Source organism: Stenella coeruleoalba (assembly GCF_951394435.1).
Source record: "Stenella coeruleoalba genome assembly, chromosome: 19".
In the NCBI taxonomy this organism is placed as follows: domain Eukaryota; kingdom Metazoa; phylum Chordata; class Mammalia; order Artiodactyla; family Delphinidae; genus Stenella; species Stenella coeruleoalba.
In genome coordinates, this window is record NC_137165.1 from 45,714,384 (window position 1) to 45,739,031 (window position 24,648).

The 24,648-nt window shown below is 46.1% G+C and overlaps 1 protein-coding gene across 1 annotated transcript in view; it reads right to left on the bottom strand.

Moving 5' to 3' along the window:
* MARCHF10 (membrane associated ring-CH-type finger 10) overlaps nucleotides 1-24,648 on the bottom strand; it is a gene marked incomplete at its 3' end in the record, with an annotated part of 82,572 nt that overhangs the window by 29,491 nt on the left and 28,433 nt on the right. The window contains exons 3-4 of the mRNA XM_079905231.1: nucleotides 21,016-21,187; nucleotides 8,016-8,159 (exon numbers count right to left, since the gene is read on the bottom strand). Coding sequence (XP_079761357.1) covers nucleotides 8,016-8,159; nucleotides 21,016-21,187 — 316 coding nt within the window. The remainder of the gene's footprint in view (nucleotides 1-8,015; nucleotides 8,160-21,015; nucleotides 21,188-24,648) is intronic.

Sequence of the window (24,648 nt, forward strand, 5' to 3'; positions counted from 1 at the left end):
TTTACCCTCTCAACGTGGATAGGACACTGGACCTGCTTCTCTGATTCCACTCTCCTGTGTTCCCTCCTGCCATTGGCCACCCCCTTCTGCTCCCCGCTCTGCTATCCTGTAGGATCTGGTGAGGCGCTGCCATCCTTATCGTTCGGTTCCCAAAGCGGTTCACCCTGTAGAGTGGACAGGACTCCACAGCTTCGGCAAGGCCTGTGTGGTAACAGCTCAGGCAGGTGAAACGGAAATCCTCCAAGTGTCTGGCTTAGCCAGAGACCAAGTCAATACAGACTTGCTTTAGTGGAGGCGCCTCTCAGGGGAGCAGCAGTCTGCGTCTCCAACATCCTGATACTCCATAAGCCTCCTTTTATTGCTAACTGCATGGGACAATCAGGGACGCAGTGAGAATCTTTACTCATTGCCTCTTTAGAAATCAGTTAAGCTTTCTTATCAGGCCCCTCCCAAGTTTTTATAAACCCCAGTAAGAGACGTAGCAGCGATTCTAGGATGCTCTGGGCATCTGGCTATGGATGTAAAGGATTGGAGCTGTGTGCCCACCCAGGCTGGGCTGATGGCATTTTAAGGAACAAATGCTTCTATGTGACAATCTGAATTCTCTGTCTTTCTGTCTCTCTCTCTCTCTCTCTCTGTCTTTCTATATATATATATTTTTTTTTTTTCTTTTTTTTTTGCGGTATGTGGGTCTCTCACTGTTGTGGCCTCTCCCGTTGCGGAGCACAGGCTCCGGACTCGCAGGCTCAACGGCCATGGCTCATGGGCCTAGCCGCTCTGCAGCATGTGGGATCTTCCTGGACCGGGGCACGAACCCATGTCCCCTGCATCGGCAGGCAGGCTCTCAACCACTGTGCCACCAGGGAAGCCCTTTTTTTTTTTTTTTTTAAGAAAAAAATGATATGGAGGATTTGGAAGTGTAGGCTTTGGTTAATTACTTTCTGTTTTTTTTTAATTTAATTTAATTTATTTTTTTATACAGCAGGTTCTTATTAGTCATCCATTTTATACACATCAGTGTATACATGTCAATCCCAATCTCCCAATTCATCACACCCCCACCCGCACCCGCCACTGCTTTCCCCCCTTGCTCTCCATACGTTTGTTCTCTACATCTGTGTCTCTATCTCTGCCCTGCAAACCGGTTCATCTGTACCATTTTTCTAGGTTCCACATATATGCGTTAATATACAATATTTATTTTTCTCATTCTGACTTACTTCACTCTGTATGACAGTCTTTAGATTCATCCATGTCTCTACAAATGACCCAATTTCGTTCCTTTTTATGGCTGAGTAATATTCCATTGTATATATGTACCACATCTTCTTTATCCATTTGTCTGTCGGTGGGCATTTAGGTTGCTTCCACGACCTGGCTATTGTAAATAGCGCAGCAATGAACATTGGGGTGCATGTGTCCTTTTGAATTATGGTTTTCTCTGGGTATATGCCCAGTAGTGGGATTGCTGGGTCATATGGTAATTCTATTTTTAGTTTTTTAAGGGACCTCCATACTGTTCTCCATAATGGCTGTATCAATTTACATTCCCACCAACAGTGCAAGAGGGTTCCCTTTTCTCCACACCCTCTCCAGCATTTGTTGTTTGTAGATTTTCTGATGATGCCCATTCTAACTGGTGTGAGGTGATACCTCATTGTAGTTTTGATTTGCATTTCTCTAATAATTAGTGATGTTTGAGCAGCTTTTCATGTGCTTCTTGGCCATCTGTATGTCCTCTTTGGAGAAATGTCTATTTAGGTCTTCTGCCCATTTTTGGATTGGGTTGTTTGTTTTTTTAATACTGAGCTTCATGAGCTGTTTATATACTTTAAAGATTAATCCTTTGTTCATTGATTTGTTTGCAAATATTTTTTCCCATTCTGAGCGTTGTCTTTTCTTCTTGTTTGTAGTTTCCTTTGCTTTGCAAAAGCTTTTAAGTTTCATTAAGTCCTATTTGTTTATTTTTGTTTTTATTTCCATTCCTCTAGGAGGTGGATCAAAAAAGATCTTGCTGTGATTTATGTCAAAGAGTGTTCTTCCTATGTTTTCCTCTAAGAGTTTTATAGTGTCCGGTCTTACATTTAGGTCTCTAATCCATTTTGAGTTTATTTTTGTGTATGGTGTTAGGGAGTATTCTAATTTCATTCTTTTACATGTAGCTGTCCAGTTTTCCCAGCACCACGTATTGAAGAGACTGTCTTTTCTGTGTTGTATATCCTTGCCTCCTTTGTCATAGATTAGTTGATCATAGGTGAATGGGTTTATCTCTGTGCTTTCTATCCTGTTCCGTTGACCTATATTTCTGTTTTTGTGCCAGTACCATACTGTCTTGATTACTGTAGCTTTGTAGTATAGTCTGAAGTCAGGGAGTCTGATTCCTCCAGCTCTGTCTTTTTTTCCCTCAAGACTGCTTTGGCTATTCGGGGTCTTTTGTGTCTCCATACAAATTTTAAGATTTTTTGTTTTAGTTCTGTAAAAAACGCCACTGGTAATTTGATAGGGATTGCATTGAATCTGTAGATTGCTTTGGGTAGTATAGTCATTTTCACAATATTGAGTCTTCCAATCCAAGGACATGGTATATCTCTCCATCTGTTGGTATCATCTTTAATTTCTTTCAACAGTGTCTTATAGTTGTCTGCATACAGGTCTTTTGTCTCCCTAGGTAGGTTTATTCCTAGGTATTTTATTCTTTTTGTTGCAAAGGTAAATGGGAGTGTTTCCTTAATTTCTCTTTCAGATTTTTCATTGTTAGTGTATAGGAATGCAAGAGCTTTTTGTGCATTAAAGTTTGTATCCTGCTACTCTACCAAATTCATTGATTAGCTCTAGTAGTTTTCTGGTGGCATCTTTAGGATTCTCTATGTATAGTATCATGTCATCTGCAAACAGTGGCAGTTTTACTTCTTCTTTTTCAATTTAGATTCCTTTTATTTCTTTTTCTTCTTTGATTGCCATAGCTAGGACTTCCAAAACTATGTTGAATAATAGTGGCGAGAGTGAACATCCTTGTCTTGCTCCTGATCTTAGAGGAAATGCTTTCAGTTTTTCACCATTGAGAATGATGTTTGCTGTGGGTTTGTCATATATGGCCTTTATGATGTTGAGGTAGGTTCCCTCTATGCCCACTTTCTGGAGAGTTTTTATCATAAATCGGTGTTGAATTTTGTCAAAGGTTTTTCTGCATCTATTGAGACGATCATATGTGGTTTTTTGTTGGTTTTTTGTTTGTTTTTTGTTTTTTGCAGCACGCGGGCCCCTCACTGTTGTGGCCTCTCCCGTTGCAGAGCACAGGCTCTGGATGCGCAGGCTCAGCGGCCGTGGCCCACGGGCCCAGCCGCTCTGTGGCATGTGGGATCCTCCTGGACCGGGGCACGAACCCGTGTCCCCGCATCGGCAGGCGGACTTTCAACCACTGCGCCACCAGGGAAGCCCGATCATATGGTTTTTATTCTTCACTTTGTTAATATGGTGTATCACATTGATTGATTTGCGTATATTGAAGAGTCCTTGCATCCCTGGGATAAATCCCACTTGATCACGGTGTATGATCCTTTTAATGTGCTGTTGGATTCTGTTTGCTTGTATTTTGTGAGGATTTTTGCATCTATATTCATCAGTGATATTGGTCTCTAATTTTCTTTTTTTGTAGTATCTTTGTCTGGTTTTGGTATCAAGGTGATGGTGGCCTCACAGAATGAGTTTGGGAGTGTTCCTTCCTCCACAGTTCTTTGGAAGAGTTTGAGAAGGATGGGTGTTAGCTCTTCTCTAAATGTTTGATAGAATTCACCTGTGAAGCCATCTGGTCCTGGACTTTTGTTTGTTGGAAGATTTTTAATCACAGTTTCAATTTCATTACTTGTAATTGGTCTGTTCATATTTTCTATTTCTTCCTGGTTCAGTCTTGGAAGGTTATACGTTTCTAAGAATTTGTCCATTTCTTCCAGGTTGTCCATCTTATTGGCATAGAGTTGCTTGTAATAGTCTCTTAGGATGCTTTGTTTTTCTGCAGTGTCTGTTGTAACTTCTCCTTTTTCATTTCTAATTTTATTGAATTGAGTCCTCTCCCTCTTTTTCTTGGTGAGTCTGGCTATTGGTTTATCAGTTTTGTTTATCTTCTCAAAGAACCAGCTTTTAGTTTTATTGATCTTTGCTATTGTTTTCTTTGTTTCTATTTCATTTATTTCTGCTCTGATCTTTATGATTTCTTTCCTTCTGCTAACTTTGGGTTTTGTTTGTTCTTCTTTCTCTAGTTCCTTTAGGGGTAAGGTTAGATTGTTTATTTGAGATTTTTCTTGTTTCTTGAGGTAGGCTTGTATAGCTATAAACTTCCCTCTTAGAACTGCTTTTGCTGCATCCCATAGGTTTTGGATCATTGTGTTTTCATTGTCATTTGTCTCTAGGTATTTTTTGATTTCCTCTTTGATTTCTTCAGTGATCTCTTTGTTATTTAGTAACGTATTGTTTAGCCTCCATGTGTTTGTGTTTTTTACATTTTTTTCCCTGTAATTGATTTCTAATTTCATAGCATTTTGGCCAGAAAAGATGCTTGATGTGATGTCAATTTTCTTAAATTTACTGAGGCTTGATTTGTGACCCAAGATGTGATCTATCCTGGAGAATGTTCTGTGCACACTTGAGAAGAAAGTGTAATCTGCTGTTTTTGGATGGAATGTCCTATAAATATCAATTAAATCTATCTGGTCTATTATGTCATTTAAAGCTTGTGTTTCCTTGTTAACTTTCTGTTTGGATGATCTGTCCATTGGTGTAAGTGAGGTGTTAAGGTCCCCAATTTTAACGTGTTACTGTCGATTTCCCCTTTTACAGCTGTTAGCATTTGCCTTATGTATTGAGATGCTCCTATGTTGGGTGCATATATATTTATAATAGTTATATCTTCTTCTTGGATTGTTCCCTTGATCATTATGTATTGTCCTTCCTTGTCTCTTGTAACATTCTTTATTTTAAAGTCTATTTTATCTGATATGAGTATTGCTACTCCAGCTTTCTTTTGATTTCCATTTTCATGGAATATCTTTTTCCATCCCCTCACTCTCAGTCTGAATGTGTCCCTAGGTCTGAAGTGGGTCTCTTGTAGACAGCATATATATGGGTCTTGTTTTTATATCCATTCAGCAAGCCTGTGTCTTTTGGTTGGAGAATTTAATCCATTCACGTTTAAGGTAATTATCGATATGTATGTTCCTATGACCATTTGCTCAATTGTTTTGGGTGTGTTTTTGTAGGTTCTTTTCTTCTCTTGTGTTTCCCACTTAGATAAATTCCTTTATCATTTGTTGTAGAGCTGGTTTGGTGGTGCTGGGCCTCTGAGGCCCTGCATGGACTCCAGCCCTGACTGGAGTGCCTGCCGTTTCCAGGAGTCTGACTAGGTGCAACCGGATGTCGTGGGTGCAGTGAGATGAAACCAGAAAAAGCATCTCTCTGCCCTAAGACTATGTCTTTGGTCTAGACTTCCGCATGTGCTTGACCAACAGTTTCGTCCATTCTGACAGCCATAGAGTTTTGTTTTCCTCTGGTTAAAAAAGTAGTCGATGTCCATTGTAGGAAATTTGGAAGACACAGAAGAGGATGAAGAGGAAATAAAAATCACCCAATATCCAAAACTCAGAAGACCATTGCTACTGTTCTGGAATTCAGAGGTGGGTTGCAAACTCAAGACCCGTGGGCTATTTTCATCCTGTACTTGTCTGCTGGCTCAGTGTTTGAACACTGAGTTACCTGCCTTTAGGGGGAGCATGTCTGGTTCACCACAGGCCCCACAGCCTTTGTCATGTATTTCTCCTGCCATACCTGTCTGTTCCCTGAAGACATTTGAATTTACAACCCAGGGCTCTCTTATCTAGAAGTATTGTCTTAAAAAACAAAATTGGGATATCTGGGTATATACAACTTTACGTCCTGCTTCCTTTCCCTAAACATTTTATTGTGAGCATTATCTCCTGCCGTTAATTGTGAAGAACACAATAATAATTATACTGCAAGGGTACATTATATAAAATATCATAATTTGTATAACCCTTCTCCTATTGTTGGGTATATAGATTATTTTAAGTTTTTTTGCTGCCACAAATTACTCCAGGATAGATGTCCTTGCTTATAACTCCTTGACTATATGTCTTATTTTCTTAGAATAGATTCATAGGAGTGGAATTGCAAGCTTTCTAAAGACTTTGACACATGTTGCCAAATTCCACTTTGTACCAAGTTACCCTACAGGTAGACTATGAAAGCATCTCTCATAACTGTGTCATCAGGAATGCATGCCAAGGGCTTGGCAAGCACCTGACACATCAGTGCCCAGGAAATGTTAGTTATTAGTTTCACTACCAGTATTGAACATTATTTGAAAAAACCTTAGCCTAGCTAAGGTAGGCCAAATTTATCTCATGTAAGTTTACGTTCATTACTGAGTGAGCTTGAACTTTTTTTCCCTCCAATTTTATCAGCCATCTGTATTTCTTCTTCTGTGAAATTGTCTGCTGTGCCTCTTCCCCAACTTTTCTATTAGGCATTTGTGTTTTTCTTATTATTCGTAAGAGCTGTCTATGTATTACCTCTCTGTCCCATTTGCTTCGAATCTCTCACTGGTGCAATTCAAACATGTGACTCCTACTCCCACTTATGCAAACCACTTAGAATGTGAAAAAAAAGGACTACAGCGAGATGACTGAGGGAATAATTGGGGGAAGATGAGGAGTCCTGGTATAATAGAAAATTGGGACAAAATCTCAGTGAATCTCAGGATCATGGAAGATGTCTTCTGGGTGCAGGTGGCGGATTAGATGAGCCTCCCGGGTCCAGGAACGTCTGATGCATAGGGAATCTCACCTTTCAAATAACAGTCTACAGTTCACTGAGGACTGTTGGGGAGATGGCAGGAGAGAAACTTACAGGAGTTGAGTGCCCACTATCGTCAAGTCCTGGTCAGAATATTAGCTCCTTTAGTTATTACAGCAATGCAGTGAGGTAGATATCATTATCCTTATTTTAAGACAAGGGAACTGTAACCCAGACTGGCTACTTGACCACCCAAGACTCCATCGCTGGGAGGAAGAAGAGCTGGAACTAGAAGTGAGGTCTGCCCTTCCCAATGGAAGGCATTAGATCACTGGGAGCCCGTGGACATCTAGTTGCTAGAGATTCACATAGGCTCTAATCGCCCCTGACTTCAGGCCATCCAGATACATGTTCTATATTTGCGTGTGTCCACCACAGTATATATCATATTTTTAAAGAAAGGCGCCTGTGTTTATCGGGTGGCAAGGAAGTGTGATGCTCGGTGGCTTCCCCAAGGGGAAGAACAGGTCCTTGGCCAGGTGAGCTACCAAGCATCCCTTTCCTTGAATCCCAAGGGGCGTCCTTAGGACCTGTTCCTCCTTTCCTTCTGCCACCGCAGGAGCGTGGCTTAGGCCTTGGGATGAACGCTCAAGACTGAAAGAGGAGGTATCCGCCAACCAGGGCTTTGAAATAAAGCTTATATTCGCTTCGATGTTATTTCTTACACGGTAAGGTCTTGACGCTTTGGATCAGAGGGGAGAAGATTTCCGTGGGAGGTGAGTCGTCTGCCATCCACAGACCCCCCTATCCTTCCCTCCTGGGAAGTGGGCAGGAACTGTGGCCAGGTGAGACATCCCTGGGCTGCAGACTGCCTCTCCACCCCCCACCCCCACCCCATCCCCCAACACCTACCACCCACCACCCAAATACCCTCTCCAGAAGCCTGACGGCGGGCACCCACTCAAAACCATGCACAGTCTCACTTATGGAGTAATGGCAGAGAAAATTACAACTCCTCCCTGCCCTGCCTTTTCCCAGCAGCCTCCCTGGAGAAGGAAATTGGATCCAATAGTTTGCTTTTAAGAGTTTCACTGTAAGGTACACACTCTTCACATAAAAACGGAAGTGTCTAAAAACCACACGGAATTCACCAGGTTACAGCACAAGTCAGTCTCTCTGAGGACTGAGGTGCACGAGCTGCAGGTCCTTACCTACTCCCCTGAGGGCTGGCGCCTTCCCGGGCAGCTGCAGTTTCTCTCTGCTTCTGTCCCCAGACGCTCTCGGGCTCTGCATTTCTGGGCTGACTATTAGGTTTGGCCTCCTCTTGCTTGATAAAATCTGCGATGCCTGGGCTGCTGAAAGATGCAAAATCTTTTCAATAATTTTTACAGGAAAACATCTTCTGTAGAAAGAATGCTCAAAGGGTGGGGAAGGCTTTTAAGGAAATAGACCCAGGAGGTCAGGGAAGAGCTGGATTTGAAATCTGGTTCTATGACCTTCTAGCCATGGGGGCTTGGACAAATCACTTCTGGAAGCCTCAGTTTTCCCACCTGTGACATGGGAATAATAGTACCTACTTCACAAGGCTTTTATCACCATTAATGAGCACCCCTGACACCTGCAATGTGGAGTCTGTAGGGGGTGTTTCCTTTGACTAAGAAGTTTCTAGCTTCCAGTTCTTAGATGTTGGGATGGGCCTGTTGGTAAAACCGTCAAGAGCCTTTTACATTTGGGACACACCACAAGCCCTGCTCCCCACGTGTTCATCCAAGTTTGAATCACAACCTATTTTACACCTGCATATTCATATCCTCAGGTTGTTTTTTAGCAGCTAATCTGGCTTTCCAGAAAGGTTCCAAGCATCTGGGGACCAGATACCCTTTCTCTTGCCTGTGTGCTACCCACCACTGGGCTGGGATGATACACTCACAGGAAGATGGTAGCTGGAGTGCTAACTTGGATTGAGTTCCCAACATTTTTTTTTAAGATTCACATTTTGAATTAGGTTGCTAATTAGTACGAATAATCTCAAGTTTCTTCCTCACACGTATTAAGTGTCAGTGCCCGTGAGTTTAGGGAAAGAGTTTTGTTATTTTCCATGCAGCTCTACAAGTTCTCGAGTTCACAGGCAGTTAAATTGTGAATATCTAGATTAAATGCTTCCAAGAGAATTTGCTTGGCTCATCCCCTTTTGGACAGTTCAGAAATTTCAGAAATAGCCGTAGCCAGCAGGCCACGGGGGCAAAGCTGGGAAGGGTCCCTGAGTCCTGTGCGAGAGAACAGCCTTTCTTGGCACGTGAAGACAACTGAATTTATGTTCCGTGGTGTAAGCTGTGGTTGGGTGAATAGTTTTCATCCAGATTCAGGGAAGGAATGAAAGCTCTCCTTGGCAGTCCGTGAAACCTCATTTAAAACAGTGATTAGGTACTACCTACTTTCCCTGACAGGCCCTGGTAGGGGAAGGCAGTGGGTTCTGTGCTCTAAGACAGAGAGGATCGTGTTCCACAGGGAACTTACTAAAAGGGGGAGCTACCGGTGGTGTGGGTTCCAGCTTAGGGCACGTCGGTGGAGCCCAGAGAGGTTGTGGGCATGACCAGAAAGGAGAGAAGAGAATCCTCCAGGAAATGAGATGGTGTAGGATGGTGGTTACACAGGATCTCACTGACCAAGCGTGGGGAGAGAGGAGGAGGGACCAAGGCCTTACACTAAGGGACCGGCCATGGAGGAAAGCGGGGAGGCACTTAGCCCCAGGAGCTGTGCTCCTCTGGTCCACAGGCTTCTCCCCATCCCCCGAGGCCTCGTTCCTGTCCAGCGCTCAGAAGTCAGCGACTGCCTCCCGCCTAAGCCCCTGGCTGACCGGGGAGAAAGCAGCGGGGGTTATTACTTACTGAGGAGGAAACAGAGGGAGGATCAGGGAAGGGCCAGGCTCAGGGCACAGGCCAAGTCCAGTGTGTGTTCAGGACCTGGCTCAAAGGTCCTTGTCACAAGGATTTTACTCTGATTCCCAGCAGAATATTCAAGTTTCCTTCACAGCCCAGGCAGCAGAACTTCACCCTGCCTGCAGCCCCCTACTCCCCCTGCTCCACACCTGCACACCCTCGGGGGAGTGAACGCCCTCCCAGAGGGCCTTTCTTCTTCAGCCTGCGCTAACATGTGCCAGCCAGCAAGTCCCTGGAGGTCTGTTTCCAGTTTTAGGAGTCTGCTTTGGCCAGACGTTCAGGGTCCTTAGGGCCTTTAGCATTTAAATATTCCAAAATTGCCTCAGGTGTGTGTCTTTTCTCTCCAACTAGACTGTAAGCTCCTTAAGGGTGAGGACCCTGTCTTAGCCAGCCTGTGTGTTGCCTCAAATTCTACTGCAGGGCAAATCATAATCGCCTAGCAGGCCTTGAGAAGATGTATTCAGCTGAAACTATGGGGAAATTCCAGAAGTAGAACCATTTGTTTTTTCTTGTGCTGAACACCAAGGATGACTTAAGATAAAAGGTTAGTCTGTTTTCTTGTTCAAAAAAAGTACCTTCTTCAAAGCGTCAGATCTCTTAAATGATTTCCAAAATGATTTCCATAATCCTGTCTCCTCTAATTGAGTTCTCAGCAAACTAAAGTAATAAAGCTGAAACACGAGAGGCTGTTTGACCAGGTCTGGCAGTGAAGAAAACACTGCTGGTACTGTAAGCAGAATCCTCTGACTTTGGGCAATTTGAATCTCAGTATCTGCAGCTGTAAAGTGGGAATATTCCTATCTTGTAGAGTTATTGTGAAGATTAGCAATAATGTATGTAAATGCTCTAACTCAGTGTTTGGTGCTTATTAGCTGCTAAAAATGGTAACTGCTGCTTCCACCACAAATAGTGATACTACTAATAATAATAATTGGGAATCTGAAGTCACTCCCCTGAGAGAACTGAATTTGACCAGAAATTTATTATTATGCAGGCTTTATAGGTTGAGAATAACTTATTCAGCAGCCTTTATTTCTGTGTTATTCTTTTTTTTTTTTTTTTTTTTTGCGGTACGCGGGCCTCTCACTGTTGTGGCCCCTCCCGTTGCGGAGCACAGGCTCCGGATACACAGGCTCAGCGGCCATGGCTCACGGGCCCAGCCGCTCCGCGGCATGTGGGATCTTCCCGGACTGGGGCACGAACCCGTGTCCCCTGCATCAGCAGGCGGACTCTCAACCACTGCGCCACCAGGGAAGCCCCTGTGTTATTCTTGCTCTCTTCCTTAATCCTGTTATAAAATCCAAGAGGCAAACAGTAACTTGTTTTTTTATTATAATTTGTTCAACAAATACCCATGCACCTTTGCTATGCAATGATCCAGGGGTTCACAGAGATGAGTAACACATTTTGGCCTAAAGATTATAATCTAACTTGGCTGCACCACTGACTTCTTCCCTGTGATACGCTTTAGGTTCAGTGGAAAGCAAACTCCTGGGAATTATTCCTTCTTCTCCATCTGCAACTGAAGTTACAAATGAGGTGACCTAAGCTGCCTAGTTTGTATGTCCATGAATTCCAGTCCTAATCACCTTGCCCGCATCCAAAGTGAACCAAACCTCAGACCTCTGGGGCCTTTCTAAGATGGTCCTCACCGTGGCATGTTACATATATTAATCTGCAGGAAGGCCAAGTTATATTTACACTGAAAGGTGAAATGTAACTTCCTCTCCAGGTAGGAGGACAGACGCTTTGCCTTACAGAGAACGGAGGGGGTTGTGTTCAGGAGTTTCATTGCCAGCCAACCTAACATCCTGAAGTTTGTAGGTGAATTTGGGGAAGACTGTGGCTTGCTTTGGGCACCGTGAAGCCCACACCTTCTAGTATCTGGGCAAAGGGGTACCTCCAGTAGCAAAAAAACCAAACAGCTGTTTACATAGAAGGTGTCTGCCTCCGTTCTCTCTCTTTTTTTTAATAAGTTTATTTATTTATTTATTTTTGGCTGCGTTGGGTCTTCGTTGCTGCGCGCGGGCTTTCTCTAGTTGCGGCGAGTGGGGGCTACTCTTCGTTGTGGTGTGCGGGCTTCTCATTGCAGTGGCTTCTCTTGTTGTGGAGCACGGGCTCTAGGCGCGTGGGCTTCAGTAGTTGTAGCATGCGGGCTCAGTAGTTGTGGCTCCTGGGCTCTAGAGCACAGGCTCAGTAGTTGTGGTGCACGGGCTTAGTTGCTCTGCGGCATGTGGGATCTTCCCGGACCAGGGCTCGAACCCGTGTCCCCTGCATTGGCAGGCGGATTCTTTTTTTTTCTAACATCTTTATTGGAGTATAATTGCTTTACAATGGTGTGTTACTTTTTGCCTTGTAACAAAGTGAATCAGCTGTATGTATACATATATTCCCATATCTCCTCCCTCTTGCGTCTCCCTCCCACCCCTCCAGGTGGTCACAAAGCACCGAGCTGATCTCCCTGTGCTGTGCGGCTGCTTCCCACTAGCTATCTGTTTTACATTTGGTAGTGTATATATGTCCATGCCACTCTCACTTCGTCCCAGCTTACCCTTCCCCCTCCCCACGTGGCAGGCAGATTCTTAACCACTGCACCACCAGGGTAGTCCTGCCTCAGTTCTCTTGACAGTGCTGGGACACTAATTGTTGACTGAATAGTTCTTAATTTGACCAGGAAAGGGAGAAAAAGGTAGAAACCTTGTATTTATACAAGACTCTGATGGCTGAGAACCGAGTCCATTTAACGGTCCACGTTAATTCCACGCACCTGATAATTGTTCCGCCCCTCACATCACCTGCCGTACCCAGACACGGTTCTGGATAGACCAAGTTTGAAAAGCAAGGTGAAGAGAAAGACAATTCCTGAACATTTACCCTCCCCCACACCATCTTCACTTCGATGCCCGGTGCCCAGGAGGTGCCAAGGCTCTGCCTGAGATGCCTTTTGAAAAGATTTATTGCTTCTTTCAGATCGTGGGAAGAATTACAGCTTAATCGCAGGAGCTGCTGTTGCCTTGGTGTAATAGGCAGCTTTCGGTACAGTTACAAATAACAGGCCCTGTCTGTTTGCCAGTCTGAGTGTGCTGGAAATGAGTGTTGTCTCGCATCCCCAGAGGAGCTCTTAATTAAAGCTTCATTATGCACCATAAATATGTTTTATTTTGGGCCCCAGGAGGTGGGATTTTTGATTTGGGGAGGTGTAGGGCCTAATAAGGAGTCAGGAAAGAAACTGTAAGCAGCGACTGAGCCCTTGAATTTGTCTCTCCTCCGTGTGGTCCTGAACCAACAATCAGATCCAGCGTGGGCTGCCCCCAGAGGCCTGTCCCTGGTGCCACCCTCTCAGGGCCGGCTCGGCGGGCATAGTCACACCCCCAAGGCTACGAGTAGACCCGGAGGAGCCTGATCCGTTTCTGGTGGTTAACGATCGAAACTGCGCCAGACGCGGGAGTGAAGAAATCAGATGAGTCTCGAGAGAGGATGGGCTTTTATTGGTCGCTCACTCCTTTAAGTGCTGGAAGAAGGCCGAGTGAAGTGGGAGCAGCTGTCTTGGTCTTCCTGCTTCCCCGCACGTTACACCTCCTGCCGCCGGTCACGGCGCTGCCCTCCGGAAGCTTAACGTCCCCCTGTCCCCACTCCCTGACTCCACTGTGCTGTGTCCTTCACCGAGGGCGACTTACCACACGAGGTAAATTCTACTGGGCCTTCGGGAGTCCGGCAGGCACAGCACAGGGATCTCGGCCGGGCTGGGGCAGGAGATGGGGAAGTAGCACAGGGCTGCCGGTGACTCGGGTGCGGGGCCCGGAGAGGAGGGAAAGGAGACCGGAGGGAGAGGCGGGGAAGTGTCCCGGCCCCCCGGGGAGGCAGGCGGCAGTAGGGGCAGCTGGAGGCTGCAGAAGTTGGTATTGGGCTGCAGGACGGGGGAGAAAGCAAAGACGGAGCAGTAAGGGGAATATTCAACACAGAACAGGGGGCGCTGCCTGCCGTCACCTGCACGAAAGAAAAAGAGCAGTCAGGAGGCAGCCCTCAGGGTGGGAAAGGACATTTGGAAAAGGCTGTGAATGAATCTAAACTCAAAACTCGTTCTTCGGGGGCTGGGGGGTGGTGTGTCTAGGTGGCCTGGGGGCAGCCGGCCTGGCCCCTGCCCAGGAGGTGCCTGGCTTGGAGCTCAGAGTCACTGAAGAGCCAACCGGGGCAGTGGCATCACCATCACACCCTTCTCCAGCCGATGGTCTCCGGCGTCCCTGACAGATGCAGGAAAGTTCTTTCCCACTAAGTTCCCATGTGGAAGCTCGTGGGCCCTTCTCCCCTCCCACAGCCAGTCTAATTAGCTGTTCTGGCGGCAACATATGGTGGCCCGCTGGGTCTCACTTCGGTAACGCTCTCTCCCCCGATTTTCCAGATGCCCCGGGTTGGGAGGTTGTGGTCATGCCCTAATCTGGCCTTTCTGCTGCAGAGGGGAAGCTCGGGGAAAGAGAAAGAAGCAGAGAGATCCTGGTGGGCTCACGGCAAGGGAGAGAGAGCAAGCGGGGAGAAGCAGGTGGACGGGGGAGGTGTCCAAGTGAAGTTAATGATTTGTTCGCTAACCTCACACTCCATCTGCCATCCTTGCTGGACGCAGAATATGGGCACGTGATGCAGTCACGATCCAGAGAGACCCCTCAAGCATGACAGATCTCTCAGCTCTGCCACTAGCCAAGCCGGGTCACCTTGGATCAACGGCTTACCTCCTCAAAACCTGTTTTCTCTAGCCCTGCTCCTGCCGGGGTGGCCCTGAGACCAGCAGCGTGGCTGTCACCTGGCGGCTTCTTAGAAGTGCAGCCTTGCTACCCACTCAAACCTACCGAATCAGAACCTGCAGTTGATTGAGGTCCCCAGGTATTTCTCAAGAACTTCTGAAGTTTGAGAAGCAAGGCTATGAGGTCCAAACCTCTGGGATGAGAATCAGCTGTAGAGCTTGTGGAAAACCAGCTCTGCAGGCCCCTTCCTTGGAGAGTCTGATGCTCTGGGTCAGGACGGGACCCAGGTGTGTGTGTTTTATTAAGGACCTCCCTGGCGATTCTTATCAGAGAACCTGGGGAAATGCTGCGGCTGAACTCAGTTCCTATGCTAAGATGCCATCCGGTTGAAAGCCATGACCTATAACGGAGGGCTCTCGGTCCTTATTTACTTGAATCCGCTGTAGCTGACACTCTAACCCACTCATTTCCAAAGGCCTCCCTTGGCTCCTGGCGTGGCTCCTACTTCTCGGACCATTTCTCTGTCGTTGTCTTCTCCCTTCCCTCCTCAGGTGTTTGTATTTCCCGAGGTTCCTTCATCATCTCTCGTTACCCTGTCCGCTCTCGCAGGGGAGACGTTCCTGTAGTTTCAGCCACCTCTTACTCACTCTAGGCCCTTGGCTTCCTTCCGGTGGCCAAGAGTTCTCTGCTGAGCAGCAGACCTGCATACCCAGGTGCTTCCTGGCATCTCCTCCTAGCCCATCCTGGCTGTTCATTCACGGACAACGGCCACAGGATGGGCCCCACCTACTTCTTGCTTTGTCAGCCTTGCAAAGGCAACTGCCGTTGGCTTAGTTTTCTGGGCCAGACCCCCAAGATCTCTCTGATTCCTCCTTTTTCCTTCTCCCCATCCCCAGTGCTCACCAAGTTGTGCCAGGCTTAACGTCCTTAAACATCCCTCCAGCCCGGGCCCTCTCCCTCTGCTTTTGCTTCAGGTCAAGCCCTTCTCATTTCTCTCCAGGTCCACAGCAGCTTGCAGCTTGTCTCTCGGCTTCTGTCTGCCCTCACCCTCCCAGCCAGCCCCCTTTCATGAACACAGTCAGCATTTTTTTTTTTGCGGTACGCGGGCCTCTCACTGTTGTGGCCTCTCCCTTTGCGGACCACAGGCTCCGGACGCGCAGGCTCAGCGGCCATGGCTCACGGGCCCAGCCGCTCCACAGCATGTGGGATCTTCCCAGACCGGGGCACGAACCCGCGTCCCCTGCATCGGCAGGCGGACTCTCAACCACTGAGCCACCAGGGAAGCCCAGCACAGTCAGCTTTTAACAATGCCGATCTGATGCTCCATCGCCTCCAGCATGACGTCAGGGCCCTCGGTGGCCTGGTCCTTGCCTACACATAGGGCATCAACTTTACACTTCCTAACTTGTAGCCTGACCCTACACAAGCGCTTCTCAAACTCAGATGTGCACACAGATCTCCCAGGGGCCCTGTTAACTGCAGGTTCTGAGTCAGTAAGCCTGGGCTGGGATTCATGCATTTTTAACAAGCTCTCCCGTGATGCCTCTGCCCCTAGTCTGGGGATACGTTGAGGCCCTAGACTCTTGTAGTTCCTCCATGTCTGTCTGTCTGTCATCTCTTCCCCCTCTTCCTTGCTCTCTCCTCCATGCCTTCGCCCCCTCGGTACCTCCTGCCGGGCGCACCTTTCTCGCCTCCCTCCCCGGACCCTGGCTCAATCCGCTCCTTCAGGATTTTCTCCCCGCCGGCCCCTCCCCACACATCCTTAGAACTGGCCTTGGCTGGGGCGTGTTGGTGTCCTGCCCTCCCACTAGGCAGTGAGCCCCTGGAGGGCGAGTCCTGTGTGTGGGGCAGTTGAATGTACCTATGCTAACATCCCATAGGTACTGGGGGTACAAATGGATGAGTTTATTGGTAATCAAAGAGGTAAATTTTTTAATAATCAAGTTACGACCTCTCACATCTCAAACTAAAATTTCTTTGGTTGAGCTATTCTCTTATAAAGGTGCTAACCTGGGAGCAGTCTATGGTGTTGGAAGCAGGCTTCATACATAGAGGGAGGCTTCGAGATTAACCTTTACCTGAAGCCCAGTCTATACGCAGGATTTCAGTCCTCCTGTCTACCTGGTGGGGTTGGTAACGACTCCATTTTACTGACGAGGAAACAGAGTTTGGAGAAGTCGCCAGTTTACGTTTATAGGGCTAGTAGGTGGTAGACCAGGAATCTGAGCCAGAGCTTCAGATTCCGGGCTCTGGGATGCCCCAGGCCCCTCTGTCTTTGGAGCGTTACCGTAAATGGACTGAGAATTATGGTTCTCTCTATAAATGTGGGAGCATTTGCTTATTGTTGGTTGTTCTCTAACTTGGGCAGACAGCTTGGAAAGTTGTTGGATGCCAGTGGACTTGCCTGGAAACCCATCAACCTTGGCCTTTCAGAGGACATCTTCAACAGAATTTATTTGCCAGGTAAGTTATGAAGATTGGGATTCGCCCTCAAATTTCCCTTCCAGGCTGCTCTTCAAATGAATAGTTCCCGGTCCAAAAGAGACCACAGCTGCCTTAGACGTGTACATTTTAAAATCGGAGTTTACTGCAGTTTCTTACTTTTACAGTCTCCACCATAAGCCACGATTAATCTGACTAGGTTTTGCTATTCCTACAAATTCGAATCTGGTAATGACGAACACTGAACTCAATAAGGAGTGAGGAGAATTTCAGAACATTTGGCTTTGTTTTAAAGGGCAAGATTTTGGAAGCAGGCTCACCAGACTCCATCCAGATCCATTTTCCTGGCACATAACTAGTAGGACTCTGCCCGGGCTCCAGGTGAGAGGAAAGGGCAGGAGAGGGTACTTACTTCCTGTGAGCCTGGCACGGGGATCAAGAGTGACTTAGGACTCCAGGTGCCAGACCCCCACAGCACAATGGCCTTTGGATGCCTCTGCGTGTCCTGGAAAGGAAAGGTGGCTCCTTTCCAAGGCAGGATGGGGCTGGTAGGGGTTTTGGGAACAGGCAGGAGTCCAGGAGCTGATGGCCACCATAGCTCCCTGCACTCACGGGGCCTGCTGTCAGCTCTGCTTCCCCCTGATTCATTCATGGGAGGATGCAGATCCTGTGTACAGACTGGGCTTTCGGTAAAGGTTAATCCCCAAGCCTCCCGCTGCTTGAAAGAAGAATATGTAACTCGGCCAGGCTTATTTCTCACCCTGTGTCAGTGTTCACCTTGATCATGAAATAGGATTTCTGAATCAATTGCACATCAGACCCAGCTGGGTCTGGACTCACTGCCTGAGTTTTCCATGTCTTTTTGGAGGGGAAGCAAACCTCTCACTTGGTGAATGCTTTCTGATGGTTCATCTTTTTCCATTTGGTGTTTTGCTTTGGAAATTCAGGGCACAGTAGAAGTGTCTGTACCTGCGTTTGTGTTAGGAGTTTAAAAATATAACCCTGATTTTTGGGAAAGGAAAAAAGATTGGGGTGGGAGGTGGGGAGGAGGTAACGTGAAGACAAAGAAAACAAAGTTTTCTGGTCCATTCTCCCTACTGAATACAGCTGCCTTGTACCCGATACCTTAAGGCTGTCATGTATGAGCTATGGTGTCGGGGGCCGTTCTAATGGCTGAGCATATGTTTATCATTGAATCCTCACAGCCATCCCAGCAGGTAGGATCTGTGCTGACGCCCAGGCTCTGCCATTTTACAGATGAAGACACTGAGGCACAGGGAAGTTACTTGCTCCAAGTAACAGCAGATGAGAAACGGGGCTCAGATGCTAATCCAAGCATTTTAAAGACGCTAAAGCACTTGCCCAAAACTGCACGGAGGGAGATAACAAGGAGAATCACAAGCCAACTCATTTAGAAATAGTTCCGTGGAATGTATGAATTAATTTAAAATGCGTGAATTTCTTCTAACAGAGTGCGAAGTACAATGAAAATCTCAGTTATACATCTATTCGTAGAGGGCACTGATGGTTCCTCTGTTGTATTGATAAGTAGCTGTGTTAGGCGTTCCAGATAATCATTCACATAGAGGGATTATAATGGATTACCATTACATAGATCTGCATGTAGGTCAAGCCACATTCCCCAGCTGCATTGTTTTATTCAGGAAAAGTCTGGCGTAACTCAGTATGGAAGGTTAGCCTATTAGGCAGATGTTGCAAAGGGATGTCACTGTCTTAATGCTTCAGTTTTGCACAGAACTCAGGTCTGACATGGGAAGAAGTTTTGGTGACTTACTGCCAACTTTGGGTGACCCCCCCCCAAAATGCTTTAGAAAAATATTTCCCTACAGAGGTGAAGGAAAGCAGGAACCTATGAGTTTACCCAGTGAATCGGATCAACGTGTCCAGATAATTCAGGTCCCCAAGCCTCTTTTTCTATAATAGCAGCATGTTTATCTGAATTTTCTGAGTTGTCACCACCGCTGGACTCAACTTTGCCTGAATGGACTCAGCTTAAATTCTTGCCATGTCCCTGGTCTGTCATTTCACTGTGCTGATGAAGAAACTCTGAGCGTGAGACTATACATGTGAAACGAATGGATCCTAACACACCAAGGCTTTGCTTTTAGCTCACATGATCAACCCAATTTGCTATAGAACTGAGTCGGCTTCTGTAGTAACTGACATCAACCAGCAGGGCTGTTACGCTTGCTGGACGGCCAGGCCACAGTCCAGCTCATGGCTGCATGGGGCTTGGACACGGTCTAGAGCTATAATATGGTGATAAAGCTGGTGTTTTAAAATTTATTTATTTTATTATTATCATTATTTTTAAGCTGGTGGTTTTTAAAGGCTGTTTACTACAAGTAACATCTCTTACGTGGTGAAATAGATATCTTTCTGCCAACTTGGCTCTCTTGCCTAAACCTTGGTGCTTTCTAGCCTAGTGATTCTTCGAATTTGAGGTTTTATAGAAAGTGAAGTGAATTAATTCTCCCTTTCTGTCAGTGTTGTAAGTTCCGTGTGGAGTCCGCTCAGTCGGAAGAACATCTATATTAATCAGACAAGCTAAGATGGGGTGGGCCTAAGCTGTCCATTAGAATGATTTATCTCTACAGAGGACAAAGCACATCATGCAAACAGCTACCTAGTTTTAGCAAGAAGCCTAAAAATTATATCGAGTGACTGGTGTTGCCTTACTTAAATTTATTTTTTTCTATTAAAGACATCCTCAATTTGATACATGACAACATGGATTTTGAAATATTTGGGGAATGATCTTATCTGCCCTATTTCATTCCTTTTTTTTTTTTTTTTTTTTTTTTTTTTTTTTTTTTTTTGTGGTACGCAGGCCTCTCACTGTTGTGGCCTCTCCTGTTGCGGAGCACAGGCTCCGGACGCGCAGGCTCAGCGGCCATGGCTCACGGGCCCAGCCGCTTTGCGGCATGTGGGATCTTCCCGGACCGGGGCACGAACCCATGTCCCCTGCATCGGCAGGCGGACTCTCAACCACTGCACCACAGGGAAGCCCCTGCCCTATTTCATTCTTAAACAGCTGAATTAAAGACCTAATTCCTACTAAAAGGCTTCAAAATGAGAAGTTGTTAACTACGATGATACTTTCCCCTGGTTAAGGAAAAAGAGTTGGGGCTTTGTCTGAACGGACATCATTTCGGAAGTCAATTTTTCTTTAAACTTCATTAAAGCTATAAAATGTGGGTGGTTAATCTAAGTGAGAGCTGCCATTGTCTAAAAATGCATTAAGACTTAACCAGACGGGCGGTTGCACGACAGGAGCTATTTAGGATTAGAAAGTCATTGTGATTTGGATTTAAGCGAATTGCATGCTGTTTACGAATTCTTCGGCAGTTAATCTAGATCGCTTCCATTCCACCGCAAGCAGAAGGCAGACCTTTCTGCCTCGTTATCCCAACTTCCACGTCAGTTCCCAGAGGAATCAAGTTTGTCCTACAGATGTTGGCTTTAATGGGGATGAGGCTGAGGGACTCTAAACTTTCAGTTGCATTTATCCCCTTTCTGGATACTATTAAGTTTCTCCTGCCTTAAGCAGAGGACCGGTCTTTGCTTCAAAGGCAGCTAAAGAGTGAATTATTTACCAAATTGCACCAAGGGGAAGATTTACCAAGCCCCCTTTTTTTTCCCAGAGAGGACAACCCCAGAACTGGAGGACTTTCTCAGCAGTAAATTATGCCATTCAGATGCTTTTGAAAGCTTCCCTTCATGCTCTGGACTGAGTCATAAAATTTGATACCTGGGGCCAAATGCCTTTACCCCTCCCAGAAGGGTGAAGAAGATGAAAAGGCAGCCATTCTGGGCCAGGGCCACAGAAAGCCGATGACTGGGCAGAAAATGTGGGCAGTGGAGACAGTTACTCTGCAAAATTCACACCTCCTTGACCTGAGGGTCTACTCCGAAATGGATTTTATCATTTGCGTAAGATCATCAGACCCTGCAAAACCTGAATTGGCCGCTTGGAAAACACTAGGTGTAATCGGGACCACGAATTGATTGCTGTCCTTATCTCTGATGCCGGGATTTTAGAGCTTGTGAATTTCAATAAACCCGCCACTCACCTGGAGAGGGTTTGCTGGGGCCCCCGTTCTCTGATTTCTTTGGAGTCGTGGTACTTTTATGTTTGTGCTTGACTGATGTTTGGTCAATTGCTGGAAGTCTGGAATCACTCTTACGCGCAGAACTCTTGGCAGGTAATCCTGGTTCGGCTAGAGCATGCTTCTCACCAGAACTCTGCCGAAAATGAAAGGAGTCTGAGTATCTGTGGTCAATAAGCCATCTTGGCTGGGCAGAGGAAGAAGAGACAAGCCAAATGCAGCAACCCCTCCACAGAGACACTGGAGCATCCTGCGAGCTCAGTGTGCCCTCTCACCAGGTTTCATCAGATTTTCATGGACTGGGCGTATCAGTTTAGAAATAATAGCAAAGTTAATGAGTCTATTTTGTAGAACATTATGAAAAGAATGAATTCCTGACCCTTAAGTAATTGGATGACCAACAAACAGCTCATGTGAAGAGCTACGTATGAAAACAGGAGAAACCATCGTGCATTTAAACTTCTCGCTATTTGCTATTTGAACTACTTTGGGGGGAGGGGGAGGAAAAATGTTCCTTATGTTAATCATATACTTGACAATGAAAAGGAAATTTAGATAAGTGTGTTGGGACTGAATCAATGAGACCTCAGTTTAATACTCTGAATTATTGGGTGCAACATAAGACAGATTAATCTTTTTTTTTTTTTTTTTTTTGTGGTACGCGGGCCTCTCACCGCTGTGGCCTCTCCCGTTGCCGAGCACAGGCTCCAGACGCGCAGGCTCAGCGGCCATGGCTCACGGGCCCAGCCGCTCCGCGGCACGTGGGGTCTTCCCGGACCGGGGCACGAACCTGCGTCCCCTGCATCGGCAGGCGGACTCTCTACCACTGCGCCACCAGGGAAGCCCAGATTAATCTTTTTAAAAGGCCCCTACTTGTCAGTCTTCTATAAAGAAGTCAGTATAAATCTATGCACGGACAAATCCTGACTCATGCGGTGTCAGAATATCTCAACACAGCCTTGCAGACACAATAAAAATTATCCAGGCGTTCAATAGCTTTATACTTTGCCACACTTACACCCACCAAAGAAATGAATGAAAACAAACATGAACAATTAGGAGAAACTTGGTCCTGAAGGGCGATTTAAGTCCTGCCTTAAGGTCTTAGATCCTGGTGTTAATATGATTTGCTAGGCGATGCACCCAACAAACAAAACCACAGGGTTCCCCCCCACCCCAGGGGCAGGGTCACTAAATACTCCTGCACTGCACAGTGGTCTATATTGGCAAGTCCTCTGAAAGTGTAGTCCTCTGCAGACACAGAGTGCTAAATTAACGTCCTCCACGCCTCCCCAGCGGTGCCAATTTGTATTGATTTTGCTTCCCGTTCTCTCTGACAGTTGTGGCATTTTCATTTTAAGCCTCCTGACTCAGGAAAATACTCTGAATAGCTTTGAATTATTGGGGTAACGTAAGACAAACTACACTCTCAAAAAAGTCCCCTGCCTGTCAGTCTTTCTACAAGGATGTCGGTGCAAATCCATAGGTGGACAGATCACTGTTCTCCAGGATTAGAAATCATGTTTGGTCACTTAGAGCCTGGTGACAGCCTTCAAACAAATAATTATTGTTTCTCCCTGCATTTCAGAAAACAGACCACCCTCAGATAAAGGGACGGGAAAAAGGAAAGGACATAATGAGTTGGTTGTTCTCCCTTTTCCCTTTTGGTTCTGGAATTTAACAGAAATCCTTGAAAATGATTCTGAAATGTCAAAGATGAAACGTGAGGTCATTTCTGAACATGAGATAGGCTTTCCATTCTCAGAAAAGGAAATGTGGGCAAATTTTAATTCTGGTGCCTAAGATGGTCATAAGGCAAGAAGAACAGCAGTGAACATGTGACGGAATTTCTTCCACAAACTGCTCAACACGAACAACTTACATTAGCAAATGGAGAAGCCTACTCACACATCTGTTTTTCAGCCAGTGGAAAGGCAGGAAAGATGCTCCGGGCTAAGACTACCAATATCCATGGTTACAGCATCAGGAGCAGTAATAGTGTCCACTCCTGGTGGGTCCGTCCCCTTCACCCTCAGCCAGGACTAGAATTCTTTGCTTACCCCAGGCAGTGGTGAATCGGGAGGAGTTGGTGAAGAGACTTTTTATTGGGTGGGGTGTTAAGCCACGTTTATCCTTCCTTACCCATTCATTGTACCTCCAGCATTAATAGCACCAAAGGTGGAAGAAAACTTGGCCAATTAAACCATGCCAATTACATATGGTATCATGCACCTGCCTTCCAAGTATATCCTTCTCTGGTTCCTGGTTCCATCAACCTTACTTCCAGTTGCAAATCTTATCTATCTATCTATCTATCTATCTATATTTTTGGCTGCGTTGGGTCTTCGTTGCTGCGTGTGGGCTTTTCTCTGGTTGCAGAGAGCGGGGGCTACTCTTCATGGCGGTGCACAGGCTTCTCATTGCAGTGGCTTCTCCTGTTGCGGAGCACAGGCTCTAGGTGCATGGTCTCAGCAGTTGTGGCTCGCGGGCTCCAGAATGCAGGCTCAGTAGTTGTGGCTCACAGGCTTCGTTGCTCCGTGGCATGTAGGATCTTCCCGGACCAGGGCTCGAACCCATTTCCCCTGCATTGGCAGGCAGATTCTTAACCACTGAGCCACCAGGGAAGTCCCTGGGAATCACCCTTGAGTCCAGAAATTACAGCTGGAAGTGGGTGTTTTGTCGGTTGGAAACTAAAGCCACAATGGTGAGAACTATAATACGTATGAATGTGCTACTGGGTCTTTTCGTGCTTGCTTTGAGTAATCTTAAGCCAATCACTTCAACTCTTTGTATCTTCATTCGTGTCCTGTCATGTATTCAGCCATTCTCATGTGTCCTCTCCGTGAAAGCCCATTATATTATCCAAGGAGGATGCTCCTTGGGTGAAAGAAGTTGAAGTAACTCATTCTGGCACTAAAATGTAGTGTTTAAGACTCTGGAGCCCAGCTTCCTGGGAGTGAATCCTGGCTCTTTCACGTAGTGACCGTGTGACATAGGATTAGTTTTAGTTCATCTCTTTGCCGCTCAGATTTTCTCATCTGTGAACAATAGTGCCTTCTTTTTGGTGGTTCTGTGAGGATGAAAGGAGTTAAGATATGTTTATAGCACCAAGAGTAGTGGTGCCAGGCACTGAGAAAGTACCATGTAAGTGTTGGCTTTTGCAATTAGCCGTTCATGTTCAGCCATTTAAAAAAGTAACCAGCTAACCGCTGAAAATTAACTACCTCCTGTTGAAACCAAACCCATAAACCCCACTGAAAAATTCAAATGCGTTGTCACCTGCTTCAAAGAGCAATGGGCGGCGAGGTGGGGCAGTTCTGTGGTCCAAATTCTCTTTCAGACAGTAAAGTTCTAATGGCAAACATTTAACAACACTTAAAGATTAGCAGACAATAAAAATTAAATTATGTTGATTTTAAGCTGATTTTAAAACTGTCTCCTCCTCTCGCAATTTTGAAGAGTAGTTACAATTTTCTTCCCCCATATGTTCCTAAGTTGAAATGTCACATGGAGGTGGAGGCAAGAGCATACTGCTCTTCCTTTAGGGGAAGAAAACTAGCGCTGTGTTTCAAAATCAAAGCCTGAAACATTAAAAAA